The sequence below is a fragment of the Brienomyrus brachyistius genome, chromosome 8, assembly GCF_023856365.1.
Source record: "Brienomyrus brachyistius isolate T26 chromosome 8, BBRACH_0.4, whole genome shotgun sequence".
Lineage (NCBI taxonomy): Eukaryota > Metazoa > Chordata > Actinopteri > Osteoglossiformes > Mormyridae > Brienomyrus > Brienomyrus brachyistius.
Window position 1 is genome coordinate 16,819,251 of NC_064540.1, and position 13,618 is coordinate 16,832,868.

General features: G+C 42.9%; 2 protein-coding genes across 3 annotated transcripts; one reads left to right on the forward strand and one right to left on the reverse strand.

Annotated features, from left to right (window-relative positions):
- The first annotated feature begins 967 nt into the window (after positions 1-967).
- ghrh (growth hormone releasing hormone) lies at positions 968-3,438 on the forward strand. Its single transcript, XM_049023111.1, has 6 exons — positions 968-1,002; positions 1,133-1,223; positions 2,435-2,539; positions 2,729-2,836; positions 3,053-3,181; positions 3,309-3,438. Exons 1-6 carry the CDS (start codon positions 981-983, stop codon positions 3,406-3,408), a joined length of 555 nt encoding a protein of 184 aa, XP_048879068.1. The 5' UTR covers positions 968-980; the 3' UTR covers positions 3,409-3,438.
- Positions 2,971-12,939, reverse strand: rpn2 (ribophorin II). 2 transcript variants are annotated; one of them, XM_049023109.1, is made up of 18 exons: positions 12,790-12,939; positions 11,923-12,110; positions 11,710-11,805; positions 11,228-11,403; positions 10,405-10,480; positions 10,072-10,206; positions 9,544-9,720; positions 9,315-9,433; positions 9,103-9,208; positions 7,356-7,447; positions 7,165-7,279; positions 6,796-6,990; positions 6,603-6,689; positions 6,431-6,526; positions 6,192-6,267; positions 5,675-5,804; positions 5,344-5,437; positions 2,971-4,618 (listed from the first exon to the last, which is right to left on the reverse strand). In XM_049023109.1, exons 1-17 carry the CDS (start codon positions 12,800-12,802, stop codon positions 5,386-5,388), a joined length of 1,929 nt encoding a protein of 642 aa, XP_048879066.1. In that variant the 5' UTR covers positions 12,803-12,939; the 3' UTR covers positions 2,971-4,618; positions 5,344-5,385. The 2 variants fall into 2 exon arrangements, with proteins under 2 accessions (XP_048879066.1, XP_048879067.1); XM_049023110.1 differs by lacking the exon at positions 5,344-5,437.
- Between the last annotated feature and the right edge of the window lie 679 nt (positions 12,940-13,618).

Genomic DNA, 13,618 nt, shown 5'->3' on the forward strand with positions numbered 1-13,618 from the left:
ACTAGTATCTATATGGTTCATAATAGATCAGATGTCCTCTCGACCATGCCCTGGATAAGCAGTTGGAGGATGGGTGGATGGACAGATCACTATTTAGGAATGCAGTATGTTATAGTAGTAATAGTAATATTTTATATTAACCTAAGCCAATGCGATTGAAACGTGAACATTTTTCAATAACCAATTTTATTGGAATTTATTTGAAATATACACTTTGTATTACTTTGTGAGCTTCACCAAAACAGCCTGCCTACACATTATGCTCAGCCCTGACATTCTGTAAATTAAGGTGGAGGACGAAAGATGTATGTCTCCTCATTAAAGCCAAATAGAGCGCATATATTAGTATGAGACAGAGTGTGAAATGGTTATTGAAGCATTTGCTGTAAAGGTGAGAACGTTCATGTGTGATGTCACAGCACCTCCGTAATTAGAGGATTTAAAAGGCGATGGTCTGAGGCGAGACCATGAATCAAGATCCTACAGACCCTCTCTGGCTGCAGAGATTAGTGCTGTGCCCATCACCTGGGGGAAGAGTGTGTAAGGATGACATTAATCTATATGGGCTGCTGTGGACTACAGTGATCTGCAGAACACAGAGTGACAGTATATTCCAAAAAGTCAAAGCACTAGGGTAAGTGCCTCTAAAACGTATTGTTGTCCATCTTCTTCTTTTCCTCTCTACTTTAAAACTGTGAAACTTAGAATAAGTTAGAATAAGAATTAAAATAGTTGGTTTTCTTAGAATTATGTCTATTGTGTAAGCATGTAAAGCCATATCAAAACTGCTTGCTTCTGTATATATAGAATGCTACACTAGGCACCTGGAATGCTATGACCTTTTGCGTTTTGAACTAGAACAAGCCTAGTTTTTGACCTCACTGCAGAGGACGTGACAGGCGTGTCAAGTGGTTGATTGGCTGGTGTGGTTATCTGTCTTCTCTGACTTCCTTTTGAGCATGAAAACACTGCTTTCAACTATGCAGGATGCTGCCCAGTTAGGTAAAACACCCTGTTACATTAGTGTTGTCAGTTTCCTCTGTAGTAAGCTAGTAATTTGAGTGAAAAATACGAGCTCAGTGTTTTAATAGTAGTATAATTACCATGTTTTGTTTGTTTTTGCTTTTTTTAGTACGATTGATGATAATGGATAAAACTACGCTGCTGATGTTGTGCTGCCTGGTAATGCCTACATCCTCTTTCACACTCTACCCCGGTCTTAGGTATGTTCAACAAATGTTAACAGATATGTTAGCGATGTTTCAGACTAATACATTTTATTTTAATATTCAGTTGAGTCTGTAGTTCAGCTATGAATAGAGCCTTATACTTACACTTACACACTGCTAATACTGGAGTCTAATGTATAGTTAGCATCATTTTAAAAAACAAATCGTTAGCTAACTTTAACATTCCTGGACCTTCTTTTATCAGCTTTCTGAAAAGAAAATGCAATGTTCTAGGTCAGCATCCAGTGACGTGTCCCTAATAGAGTCTAATAGATAATAGATAGTAATTTAAACAAGAAGCTTTTGAAATTGTGGCTAAAATGCCCATTTATACTATTGCACTGAGAAATTTAGGTTATATTCTCAGTCCATCAAAACATTCTGAATCATATTTAAAAATAATTTTGATTAGCCTGCCTTTTAAGACTTCTCTGGTCATTAACATACCAAGGTGGCAAAGAAAGTGGGCACCTCTTGGCTTTCTGACACAGCCAAAGTGTGACCTCATTGTCTCAGGCTGTTTAAAGCAGAGCCTTAAGCAATTACACAGGCCTGAACCCTGAATCACAGCCTAACCTCACGGGCTCCAATCATACGGAGCTGTCAGCTTCCTGCTTTCTGCAGACATGCAAATACAGAAGCACAAGGCTTTTTCCCACCCAGCATCTCTGATTTAATGAACCCATTGAAAGTGCAAGTATGGGCTTCCAAATTTCAAGAAAGTGCTTCAAAAGAAATTAAATGTTGCGCAGAGTTCTTATTTGCCTTCTTCTCAAGTCTTTCAATGAGCCCTCTTCATCCGTGTCAGATAATCTGGACACTTCACGGAACAAAGAAAGACTGGATAGCGTCAAATGGTTGATCTATCCAATGAACTTGAAGGGTCATTATCAATGCAAAGAGTACTAGACAATGAAAAATTACACAAAGGGTCTTATAATATTTTTTAAATGTGAAGTGTGTGACCTTGACATGGATGGATGGATGGAATTTTTAGTGCAATGTAGTTTACACTTTCATAGAGACACATTGATAGTGGTGCCCTGCAATGGGTTGGCAGCCCATCTTGGGTTGTTCCCTGCCTTTTGCCTGTAGCCTCCAGGATAGGCTCCAGCCTCCACATGACCCTGTATAGGACAAGCGGTTACAGAGGATAGATGGATGGATGGATAGACATTGATACGGTTGGATTTCATTTGTTCCAGATTTGACCAGAGAGCTCTGGCTTCGTTCTTGGTCAGCTCGTCCGCAACGCTCCCCAACCAGCTGCCTCACACCGAAGGCAAGACCAAACAAGCAGCTGACAACAGGTGAGTGATACACTCAGCCTTTCAGCAGTTACAATACAGAAGCTACACCTCTTGCAAGTTCAATAGAAAATGCCAAATATCACTATGAAAGCTCGACCATTTCCCTTATGGCTTACACATTCCCTCCTGGTGAGTTTTAAATGGCATGGTAGAGAGAATCATGCGATGCATTCTGTCTGCCCCCTTTAGCAGATCCATCAGGCATGCTGACGCCATCTTTACCAACAGCTACAGGAAGGTGCTGGGCCAAATTTCAGCTCGAAAATTCCTCCAAACAGTGATGGGGAAGCGATTCGGGTCAGTAGCTTCACTCGCCACGTGATTCTTGAAAATGTATAATGAACATTTCTATCTTAAGGTATATAACTTCAGAATGGCTTGTTTATGCTACCAATCAATATATAATAAACATATACACACACATACACACACAAATGAATTCCAGTTTAATACCCTGTTAATTTGGAAACTTAAGACAAGTGTAATTTCTAGAATGTCGTTTTTATGTACTAGTGTGGCAGAGGCAAGAGACCATGTGAAACGTCAGTCAGACATTTACAAGGACACGTACAAGCAGGACCTCACTGCCATCTTGAATGAACAGAAGATCAGAAGGTGGCAACAGGACGTCACAAGACACAGGTTAGCGGCAGAGTATCACGATCAGCCAGGATCAGCGGCTCTAACTACAGCAGCTCACAGCCACAGAGCAAACTAACCTACCAAGCTTTCAGACCACTAACAGGACACCCCTCTCTGGTTGTTTCAGCTGCAGCGGGAGTACTTGTGGGCGGAGTGAGACTGCATTTTCTTCCCCTGGGGGACGGAGAGGCGGAGCCAGCGACAGGTGCCTGGAGAAGGCTCATTGATCACACCGTTATTGTTAGTTTTCATTTCAGCGCAATCAGGGCATTCTGAATGAAGAAATCCATTGTGGGAACCCACTGTAAATCCAGACATATCTTACACTTGCATAGTTCTTCATTCTTTGATTTTGAATTGTTTACTCAGAATAAAGCAAAGGAACCTGCCTAACTGGGGGTTTACTGGCTGACTTTGGCTGTTAGGCGCCTCAAACTGAAATTAAAAGCCATTTACTAGTTGTGTTGAATATATTCACAATTTGACTACAAAAACCTAATGAGGGGAGCTAGACAGCCTTAGACAAAATGAGCAATTTGAGGAACATTATTACATCTGCTCTACTGCTCACTGCTGGGACCAGCATTCTAGCCTCCACCAGGGCTCTGTGGATGTGGGGTTTCCTTCAGGTATTTTGGTCCCCCCCCCCACCTGGGTTGTTCCCTGCCTTGCACCCATAGCCTCAGGACCGCCCATGACCCTGAATAGAACAAGCGCTTTAAAAAAAAAAAATGGATGATTTTATGTGACCAGGTGGTGATCTGAAATCACGCAACACTACAGTTAGATGTTTATGGTGAAAAAAAAGAGACATCTTTCATTTATCCCCTTTAATTACAAAAAAAAAAAAATCCCAGGTGTTGAACAATCTTTTGTGGACAGTCTGGTGGCGGACTTTACATCAGGGGGAGGATAGAGGATGAATGACGTTGCACACATGTGGCTGAGAGACGGTCCTGCTTCCTACACACAAACACGAACTGACCAACAAAGCGCGTCTAAACTGCTGAGGCAACATGCAGAACAAGAACTGACAATGTACAAAACCAGGAATGTACAAATGATAAAACCTAGCCGATCACCCTCTCATATCTGTATCTTAAATACATAAAAATCTTATAAGGCTCATTAAAAAGAAAACGAACAAGTCTAGGTCTTAAACAGATTGAATGTTCCTCCTCCTAAGAAGTCATCGCCAAGTAAAATGCATTCATAACAGCATTGCTTTACACTAGACTGTATTCGTACACAATTTTCCAACAGAAGCTAAATCCAAAATTTCTTTAACAGCAACAGCTTGATCATCCAAAACAAAAAAAACGGGATCGAATTTGGGGAGAAAGTTTAACAGCAACTCGCCAGAAGCACATATTTGTCCAAATACGGAGAAGTAAAAATGACAGGATCCCCAGTCTTTGTCGTCATTTGCTTCCAAGTCTGAAAGACAAAAGTAAAACATTTTTAAACAGTCTTGCAAAATGCAGGGGAAAAAATGGTCATAAGCATATTACACACAACTGTACCCATTTTAGACAGTGACGGCTGAGGATGTTACCGGGGTCTCATGCATGTTAAGCGCGAGGGGGGGGGGGGGGGGGGCACGTGACCATTTCAATGAGAAGCCTCTTTGCAAAAAAGCATACCTGCCAACATTTACATAAGCAGATAAGGATTTGCATGTAAAAGGAGGAATAACCAGATGTGTTTGTTTTGCTGTTTGTTGGATTGTGCATCTAGATTGTATTTCATAGACAATCTGGCAACTAGGGTAACAGAGAGATGTACAAAACTCAGGAAATCTATATGATGAATCTTCATAATGAAGTTTGAGGACCATGCAAATTACTCCTAGAGTTTCCTAGAAGAAACAAAGCAAGAGGGTGCTGGGAGATTGAGCCTTGAAATATAGGAGAAACCTGTGGGAAAAAACAGTGTTGGCAGGTATGGGCGAAAGCCAAACCCAGCACATATGACTAAGAGGTCCGACCGCGGTCCAGGTGGGGTGTCGCCTTAAGAACGCATCATCAGTGAGGGACACGCAAACAGGCAGGCGGGGACTGGACCATGGAGGATGGCGTGACATTTGGCAAGGTCCGTGAAGCCACACACTACATGGGGGGGGGCGCAATGAAGATGGGGGTACAGTGGCAGGCAGCCCTTACTTCAGGCTGAGGCGGGGCTGCACTTTATTAGAAATGGCATCTTTACCGCAGACTCCTATATTTTGCCAACCTACTACTTTGCTCTGCGGCAATCCTAAGAGAAAGACAGAAAGAAGAAAGGAGGGGACAGGAAAGTTCAGGATACAAGCACTACAGGAGACAGGGGTTTAGGCAGAAGGAGTTTCAGGAATCACCCGAGTCGACACTGAGCCCGGAAAGCTTCTACACGACCCACGGGATCCGACGCTGGAGCAGCGGACAGCCGAGCGGCAAGCCGCTTCAGATCCACCTGCCGCGCCTTCAGGTCCCAGCGGCTGCCTAAGGGACATACCTCTTGACGGCTTTCTGGGCCAGCATGCGGTTTCCAACCAGGAAAGTGAAGCTGCCGATGATGGCCAAGTACTTCAGTGTCTGGAACATGTCGAGGTGGGTCCAGTATATGTACATCAGGCCCAGCATTGCTGAAACGGGCAAATGGGACATTCTGAAACAAAGCACTGCTTAGGTAAAACACAAGCTCGGGCTGGTAAGTGGCTCTGCAGGTTGGGCCTCTGTGTCTGTGAGCAGAAGGTCACTGGCTAGAATCCCCTGTCCAGCAGACTGATGGTGCTGCTGGGCCCTAGAGAAAGGCCCTTAACCACAACGGCTCCAGAGACTGCTTGACCCTGCCTCAACTGTATGTCACTGATGGACGAGAGTCTTCTACACAAATACATGTAAAAGCTTGTGACCAAGTGGCTTCAGTAAGCATACGGTCAAAGACAAAACCTTAGTTGCACAAAGAACATATTTATTCAAGCTACTGCATGTTCATAATACAAACAAAACTCCTGCATGTTCTCACTCACCTGCATGGCCCAGATGGAACAACACAGAGCTGGGAGAGAAGCTGAAGTTGGAGATATTTGCACCAAGCCTCACCCACTGGGTAGATGAGGAAAGACCAAAATAAACAAGTGGCAGGCAAGGTTTCTACATGACTATCTACTGATGAACAAAATAGTCTTACTAATACATTAATGATGATAAACTTAATTATTTTCCCCCTCCCCAATGCAGAGAGCAGAACAGGGCATAATGGCCTCACCAGGATGAGCAGCAGGAGTAACGGAGAGAGGACCAGGGCTGTGAACGTGCTGGATACAACAGTCGGGGGCTTCTTCTCTGGCTCCCGAAACAAATGCTGTGCAGAGACCTAGTATCAGCACCGCCTCCCATCAGGCATTTCTGAAGACCGAAACTTGTGACCGCTCCTTTACCTTGATCTCAGGCTTGGGTACGTAGAGAGTTTTGGACTGGATCATGGACGGAGCCTCTTCATCCAGAAACTTCAGCACAACATCAGCCTTGACACAGAGTTCAACTCCCATTAACGCACGAAAACGTGTCAATCCATGCACAAGTAGATGAAGATGAATGTAGGTGCCTCTCGATGGGAACCGTGACACTCACCACGTTCCAGAGAACGGGGTTCTCCAGCGTGGCGTCACCCACAATGAGGTAGAGGGCATAGGTGCCCGAAATGGAGTCAAACTCGGACTTCCTCTCCGCCGTGTCCAGCTCAAACTTGTACACATTTTTATTGTCTGGCTCGGCCACAAACACCACCTCCTGGCCAGTTTTCTGATTATGTAGCCTCACAAAAGTCTACAGAGGGCAGAAGGGAAGATGCAAAATCATCTGAATGCGAACTCATGAGAGATCACTGGAGGAACAAGAGCATCCATCAGTGTGTGTGTGTGGGGGGGGTGTGTGTATGGGTGTAAGCATAGAGTCATGCTTTGGGGGGAAGGATGCATGTCTCCGGTGGCCTCTACATACCTGGTGGGGTGTGAGCTCTCCACCTGAGTTGACGTCAACCAACTGGAAGGACATGGCAAAGTTCTGGTGGCTGTCGGCTGTGAAGGAGGCCTTGGCTTTGGAGGGATACTCCACCCTGGGCAAACAAAAGGCAGACCTTCACACGATGTCCTGTGCAGCTACTAAGGAAGCAGGCAGGACCAGGAACTAACCTGGTTGTCTTGGTGCCGATGCTCTGATCCTTGTCCACTACAGACAGATCCATATTAGTGATGGACACTTCAGTGGACACTTTCACTTTTAGCTAGAGAAAGAAAACCAAAAACCATAATCTGATGCAAGCCAGGTCTCCTGCAACTCAAATCACTTGAAAATTGTACCTCAAGTCTCAGGTGCAAAGCAGCGCATTAACAGTGACAAGATAGCAGCATTTAAATGCAAATTGTATTCATTATTAGAGTCGAGGAAGGGTTTGTGATGAACGCATTAATCTGTCATGCTACAGTATAGTCCTTGAAGCATTCAAGAGTAAAAAAGGCTAATTTTCTTTCTTAAAAGTGCTAATGTGAAGACTACATCTATTCATGCGGGTGACCTCTCTCCAAGGTCAGCTTGTGACAGAGAAATCACTCTGTGAGTAGGACTGCGCAACATCGCACCAAGATTGTAGGGCGCATGAGCAATAATCACAGGGCTTTAGATGATTTGTCCAAATGCTGGCTTTTTGGTACCATACGGACAGCAGTACACATACAATACCGAGAGCCTTACTGTAACATCCAGTTAGTCATCTGTATAAATTCAGTGTATTATTATGTGTAGAATTTAGAATTTAAGTGATTAATTATCATTGTTGACACACCACAGCACAAAACGAAGTGTGTCCTCTGCATTTAACCCATATGTGACATTGTGACATAGCAGGGGGCAGCTAATTCAGCACCCAGGGAGCAGTGCTTGGGGGCGGTGCCTTGCTCAGGGTACCTCAGTGGCGCCTTCCTGGTCGGGGATTTGAACCTGTAATCTTTCAATTACAAGTGCGCTTCCCTAACCATTAAGCCACTACTGCCCGATAAATAATATCAGAATAAGTAATATTACAATGAGTAATAAACATGTCAGACTATAAACAGCAAAAATTATGCAACACCACCTACGTCTTTCTACTTTGTTTATCCACAATATTTCCAATTTCAAAAGATCTTGTGGGTTCTAAGCTGTCCTGTATTTTACACAAATTAACTTTTGATGCACCTAATTAATATTTTAGGCATCCAGCTGAAGTGCTTATCAAATTGTAGGCATAAGTAAATGTTCATGCAGTACAAAAACGCTACCGTTTATGCCCATTATCTACAGCCATGGTGATTATTGCGTATGCATCTTATAATCACGATTAAATCATGTGATATCCTGCAGCCCAATCTATGAGACAAATACATTTTGCTTATTATGAAGGGCTACACTCATGCCTTATAAAGTATGACCAAAACCACCAAAATAAATGAACTTCATTACTCTGATCCTCAGCTGCAGCAGTCCAGCCTTTGGACCATTTTGAACAATTCCACACTTCAACTAAAGACGTATAACTGACTAAGAAAGGCAATTATAATTAAAAGAACAAATAACTAAAGTGTTACAGACTATATACACCATATTGCTCCCCTAGAATTCTCATACAAAAACATTAAAAACATTGGTTTCATTCGGAAAACTTGATCAGAATACATACTGGTAACTCAGTTTCGTCTGCAAGAATGTATCAAGTTAAAGCAACCACAAGCTAAGTAAATATATAAGGAAAACAATTACAGATAATCCATCCATCCATGTTCTATGCCCACTTGTCATATGCAAGGTACAGATGGTCCGGAGCCTATTCCGGAAACTACATGTGATAACTGAATTACAACTGGCACAGTAATGATAAAAGCCCTTTCCGATTGGATAACTCACTTCCACATGGTTGGCCACCAAGCGACTGTCTCCAGTCACAGCCACAGAGAACTGGTAGTAACCACTGGCAGGTTGGCTGGCCATAAAATTCAGCTCAAAAATGCCACTGGAAAGAGGAGCAAAGAGGGAGGCAATGTGACAGACAGATTTAAGACAGCATTCACTGGAGACTGGAGCATTTCATGAGCGTACCATCCGGTGCATTTACTCACTCTTTCTGGGTGAAGGGCTCCTGGCTCAAAACCACACTTTTTGAGGCCATGGCATGTGCAGACTCCACCTGCACACTGACCGCGTTCAGAGGCTGTGATAGGACATCTGTGACCTGAAGCTTTTGGGGGGGGGGGGGGGGGGGGGGGGGGGGGAGTGGACATGGTCAGTACCTGAGAGAAACACGCAAACCATTCAGAAGCAGGGAAGGGAGGCCGGCTGCCCGGTTACCTGCAGGACGGGCTGTCGGTGGGACACTGTAGCCGGGCCCTGGGAACCGACCATCACAGGGATATGGAAGCGGTTGCTGGAGAAGGCAGCCGCCGCACTGGCAACACTAAAGGCCTCCGACAGCGAGTCCCAGGACTTCTTACTGAAGATGGAGTTCACAAGCTGGATTACCTGATCCTAAGCAAACAAGGTAAAAATGAAACCACATGCAGAGTTAGGGAACAATACATAAAGCATGTGTCTACATGAAGGTTTTCCCAGTGCAGATTTGGAGACAGCCTACCACGCCAAACGAGCTCACATGAGATCAAGAACGCAAAATTAATGGATAGCTAACAAAAATAACTAAATAAATACTTCACACACTATTATAGTTATCCAAGTTTTACAGGAATATATAAGGATGTTGGAAATATATAAAGCAACCTTTACCCTCTTCGTAAACATAAAGCAGAAAAGATTCTCTTTCTATAAACAAGGGTCCGCTTTCCAAAAAATCCCAACTCTGAGGGAGGGAAAGATGCATACCTCTTTTAGGGGGGGCTCCATGTCCACGTGATCGGACAAGGCGTAGGCTGCAGTCACGAACAAAGCAGTGGCCTCAAGCCCCTCTTCAAACTGCAGGTAAACTCCACCCAAGTCATCCAGCCTTGCAGCCAAATCCTAAGAGCAGTATGCAAGGCACGGGGATTACGTACAGCATTCATGGTATTAAGATCCCCACATAATTATACCGTAAAAACCAAAATAATCGGCAACTCGAGAACGAAAGACCACTGTGAAGTGGCAGCAAAGACAACTGCATCAAATGGTAATGCTTTCAGAGCCCAGGACACCCTGAATCCTGCTGGGCAGACTCACCTCGATCTCCTCCAAGATCCCACCCATCTCCGCTTGCTGTGAGAGCCGAGAGGCAGTCTGAAGTACCTGGATGATCCTGCACAAAGATAAGCTACTAGTTTGAATATTGTGGTTGAATAACCAAGCCTCCATGAATCAAATAAACAGCACTTCCTTTGTCACACCTACCTGTGATGTCCTACATCTACTACAACTAGCAGATGCATGCATAGTAGCAGCTAGTAGTAGGAACTATTAAGATAATTATTTTAAGGAGGAACATGCCTACATACAACAGGCCCTCCATATTCGCGGATTCAGCCAACCGCGGACTGACAATATTTATGGGGGGGAAACCAGAAAGTTCCAAAAAGCAAAACTTGAATTTGACGCAGGCCATGTACCACACTGAATTCACGCGAATGAAGTGAAGGGATCTTGAACTTAATCTTGGTCATTATTCCCTAAACAATACAGTATAACAACGATTAACATAACATTTATTAAGTAATCTATATTAAAAATATATATCAGGATTTACACAAGTTATATGCAAATACCACACCACTTTATATAAAGGACTTGAGCATACACAGATTCTAGTATCTGGGGGGGGGGGGGGTCCTAGAACACCCCCACGGATACCAAGGGATGACCATACTCTATTTTTGGTTCTATATTATAGAATTGACCGAGTTCTACAATGACTATTAAGAAAAAGATACAAAATGAAATAAAATTATATGAACACAACTGAACACAAACGGCCATTTAATTATGTATTCATATAAAAATTCTGATAAAAATTCAGACAGTTCCCTGGTAAACGTCCTGACACACTTACGCCAAGACATTGTCCTCTTTGGTGATACGAGCCACAAGAGCACTGACTACTTCCTGGGAGGCCAGGGGAAGTCCCAGCGAACTGAGCGCACTGACAGAACGGTGGATCTGTGTGACAGTGGAGTCCTCACTGACTGCAGCCAGCAGGAGATCACGAGTCTCATTGGATACTGGTATCTGCAAGTCACAAACCAATAGATACCAGACAGATAAAGAGCCTCCATGATTGTGAAAAGAACAATTTTAACAAAGTTAGAAATCTAAACCAAGCTCTTTTCCCAACCGATACCAAAAATAAAAAAAAGACTTATTACATAGATTGAATGCTATAACTACCTCTTATTCTGACAAAAACTCATGTAGCAAGAGACAGGTACCAGTAGCAGACTGAGCCACCCTATTTAAAGACTGTTGAAGACGCTGTGAGTGTGAAATGAAGTTATATTCAATAATCATATGACCCCAACAATTAAGCTACAGTACCTCACACCCTGAAAGCGCCTGGCTGGCCTCCGCAGCAAAGAAGAGGGAATCAATACTTGAAAGATCTAAGTGAGACTTCAAGAACTGGCAAGCAGCCTACATTGAGGAAAAAGAGACACAGTAAGTTAAACGGTGGGACAAACGGAATCAATTACTTCAATGCATGTCTCCATACACACACACCATAAAAAAATGACACAGAGAATTCCTCACTTTTTCATCAGACACAGAGGCACCCAACTTGCTCAACCCTACAATGGTGTAATATGCGGATTCAAGCTCCGTAAAAGGCTGGTTCAAGGAGGATTTCAGTCTGGCCACATCCGCAGCAGATAAGTGATGAGAGGGAGTCAGTGCCTGGGCACCCAGTGCCACAGTGAGGAGGAACAAACCAAGGATACCTGTGGATTAGAAAGGTTCCTTTATATGTAGGTAACACCAAGAGCATCCTGCGTTTGTATTAATGACGTCAGCATTTTGGTTCACCTTGTCACCCTCTTTCCCCAACTTCGAGACAAAAACAAGCATCCATGAATAGTTCTCTGGCTGAAATCGAATAACTTATAAAGAAAAAGGTAATTTTCTGTCACATCTCTGCTTTCGCCGTCATGGCCCGTGTGACAAACTCATGTATACCTCCCTGACGGAAAGTCTGAAACTCAATTATTCGATTTCCTTAACGTAATTACCAACAAGGTGGATGTAGTATTGTCCACTTATTCATCCACCTGTCAAGAATAGTCATCGCAGGAAAGTAACGCGATAATCATTCGATACCTGTGAAGCTGATCATAATTAGTACGAACCGTTAAGCTATCAACACTGTCAAGTCGAGCAGAAGTACCAAGGGTACCGATTACAATAACCACGTTTGGATAGCTAATTAAATCGTTTCGTATTTGCAGACTTCAACGACCTACAAATTAATGCTAAGTGCACGGGTATTCTGCTGGATTTCTGGAAATTATTTCACACATGCGTCAACTACAGTTCCTTTAGATGCAGTATACTTATGTGGTATTTACAGAAACATTACATTTCATTTTTACTGATTACCTATGTCAAACGTGAATCACTCACCATTCAGCGCCATGTTTCCGACTGGAGCAGAATCGCAGCAGCGAGCGCTTCCGGGTCTTACGGAATGTCTTACTTAACATGTCCTGGGCACAAATACTCATTTAGATGAATGAGAATTTGAAACAACGATCAGACTTTAAAAACAAAAGAAAATCTAATGAGTTTAAAATAATTAAGGTTTTTAGAAATATATTTATTTAAGCATTAGCTAATATATATTTTCCTTATATTGTAATTAAATTAACCTCCCTCTAAAATGGTACATTCCTAGACCTGGCAAAATAATTACTTAATTCAACTGTAAAATGGAGAGAATTACTCATGATGCATGTTTATTTGCACATTTTGTATCGTTGTAAAATAATGTATTTTATTATCTAAAAATCACGATTTAAAAAAATAATTTTCTTTTTCGGAATTCCTCAGGACACGGAGGCGGCTATTGTGGCTGTTTTTCATTGGCTCCTTCCTGCTGGCAGTCATCTTATGCCCGCCTTCTGTGATTGCCTACGTGTGGCATAAGCATGTGGCAATAAGCATGCGCTTTGCAGTGCAGGTCTTAGTTTACTCATTATAAAAAATCAGCCGGCCGCTGGATAATCCTCACTTACTGTGAAATCTTCTTTGCATATTGCTCAAGGGTAGAACTGTACCTGTCCAACTAAATAACGTCTATGGAACACGCATATTTTAAGTGATACTTTGAGTTTAGTTTTTAGAATTGATTTTTCACGTTCACGTTCTTAGCCATTATAGTAAATCAGCTGGGTACACGGAACACGTTAAAGCATTTAGTAAGGAGAATCATATACTACCAGTTAAAAGTTTT

Bases quoted from the DNA above. Each gene is read 5' to 3' on its own strand.
- ghrh (XM_049023111.1), top strand. From the start codon at position 981: ATGCAGGATGCTGCCCAGTTAG. The intron at 1,224-2,434 runs GTATGTTCAACA...CATTTGTTCCAG, and splicing joins ACACTCTACCCCGGTCTTAG to ATTTGACCAGAGAGCTCTGG. The intron at 2,837-3,052 runs GTCAGTAGCTTC...TTTATGTACTAG, and splicing joins GTGATGGGGAAGCGATTCGG to TGTGGCAGAGGCAAGAGACC.
- rpn2 (XM_049023109.1), bottom strand. The intron at 7,448-9,102 runs GTGAGTTATCCA...TTCTTTCTCTAG, and splicing joins TGGTGGCCAACCATGTGGAA to CTAAAAGTGAAAGTGTCCAC. The intron at 6,268-6,430 runs GTGAGGCCATTA...TCATCTACCCAG, and splicing joins TACTCCTGCTGCTCATCCTG to TGGGTGAGGCTTGGTGCAAA.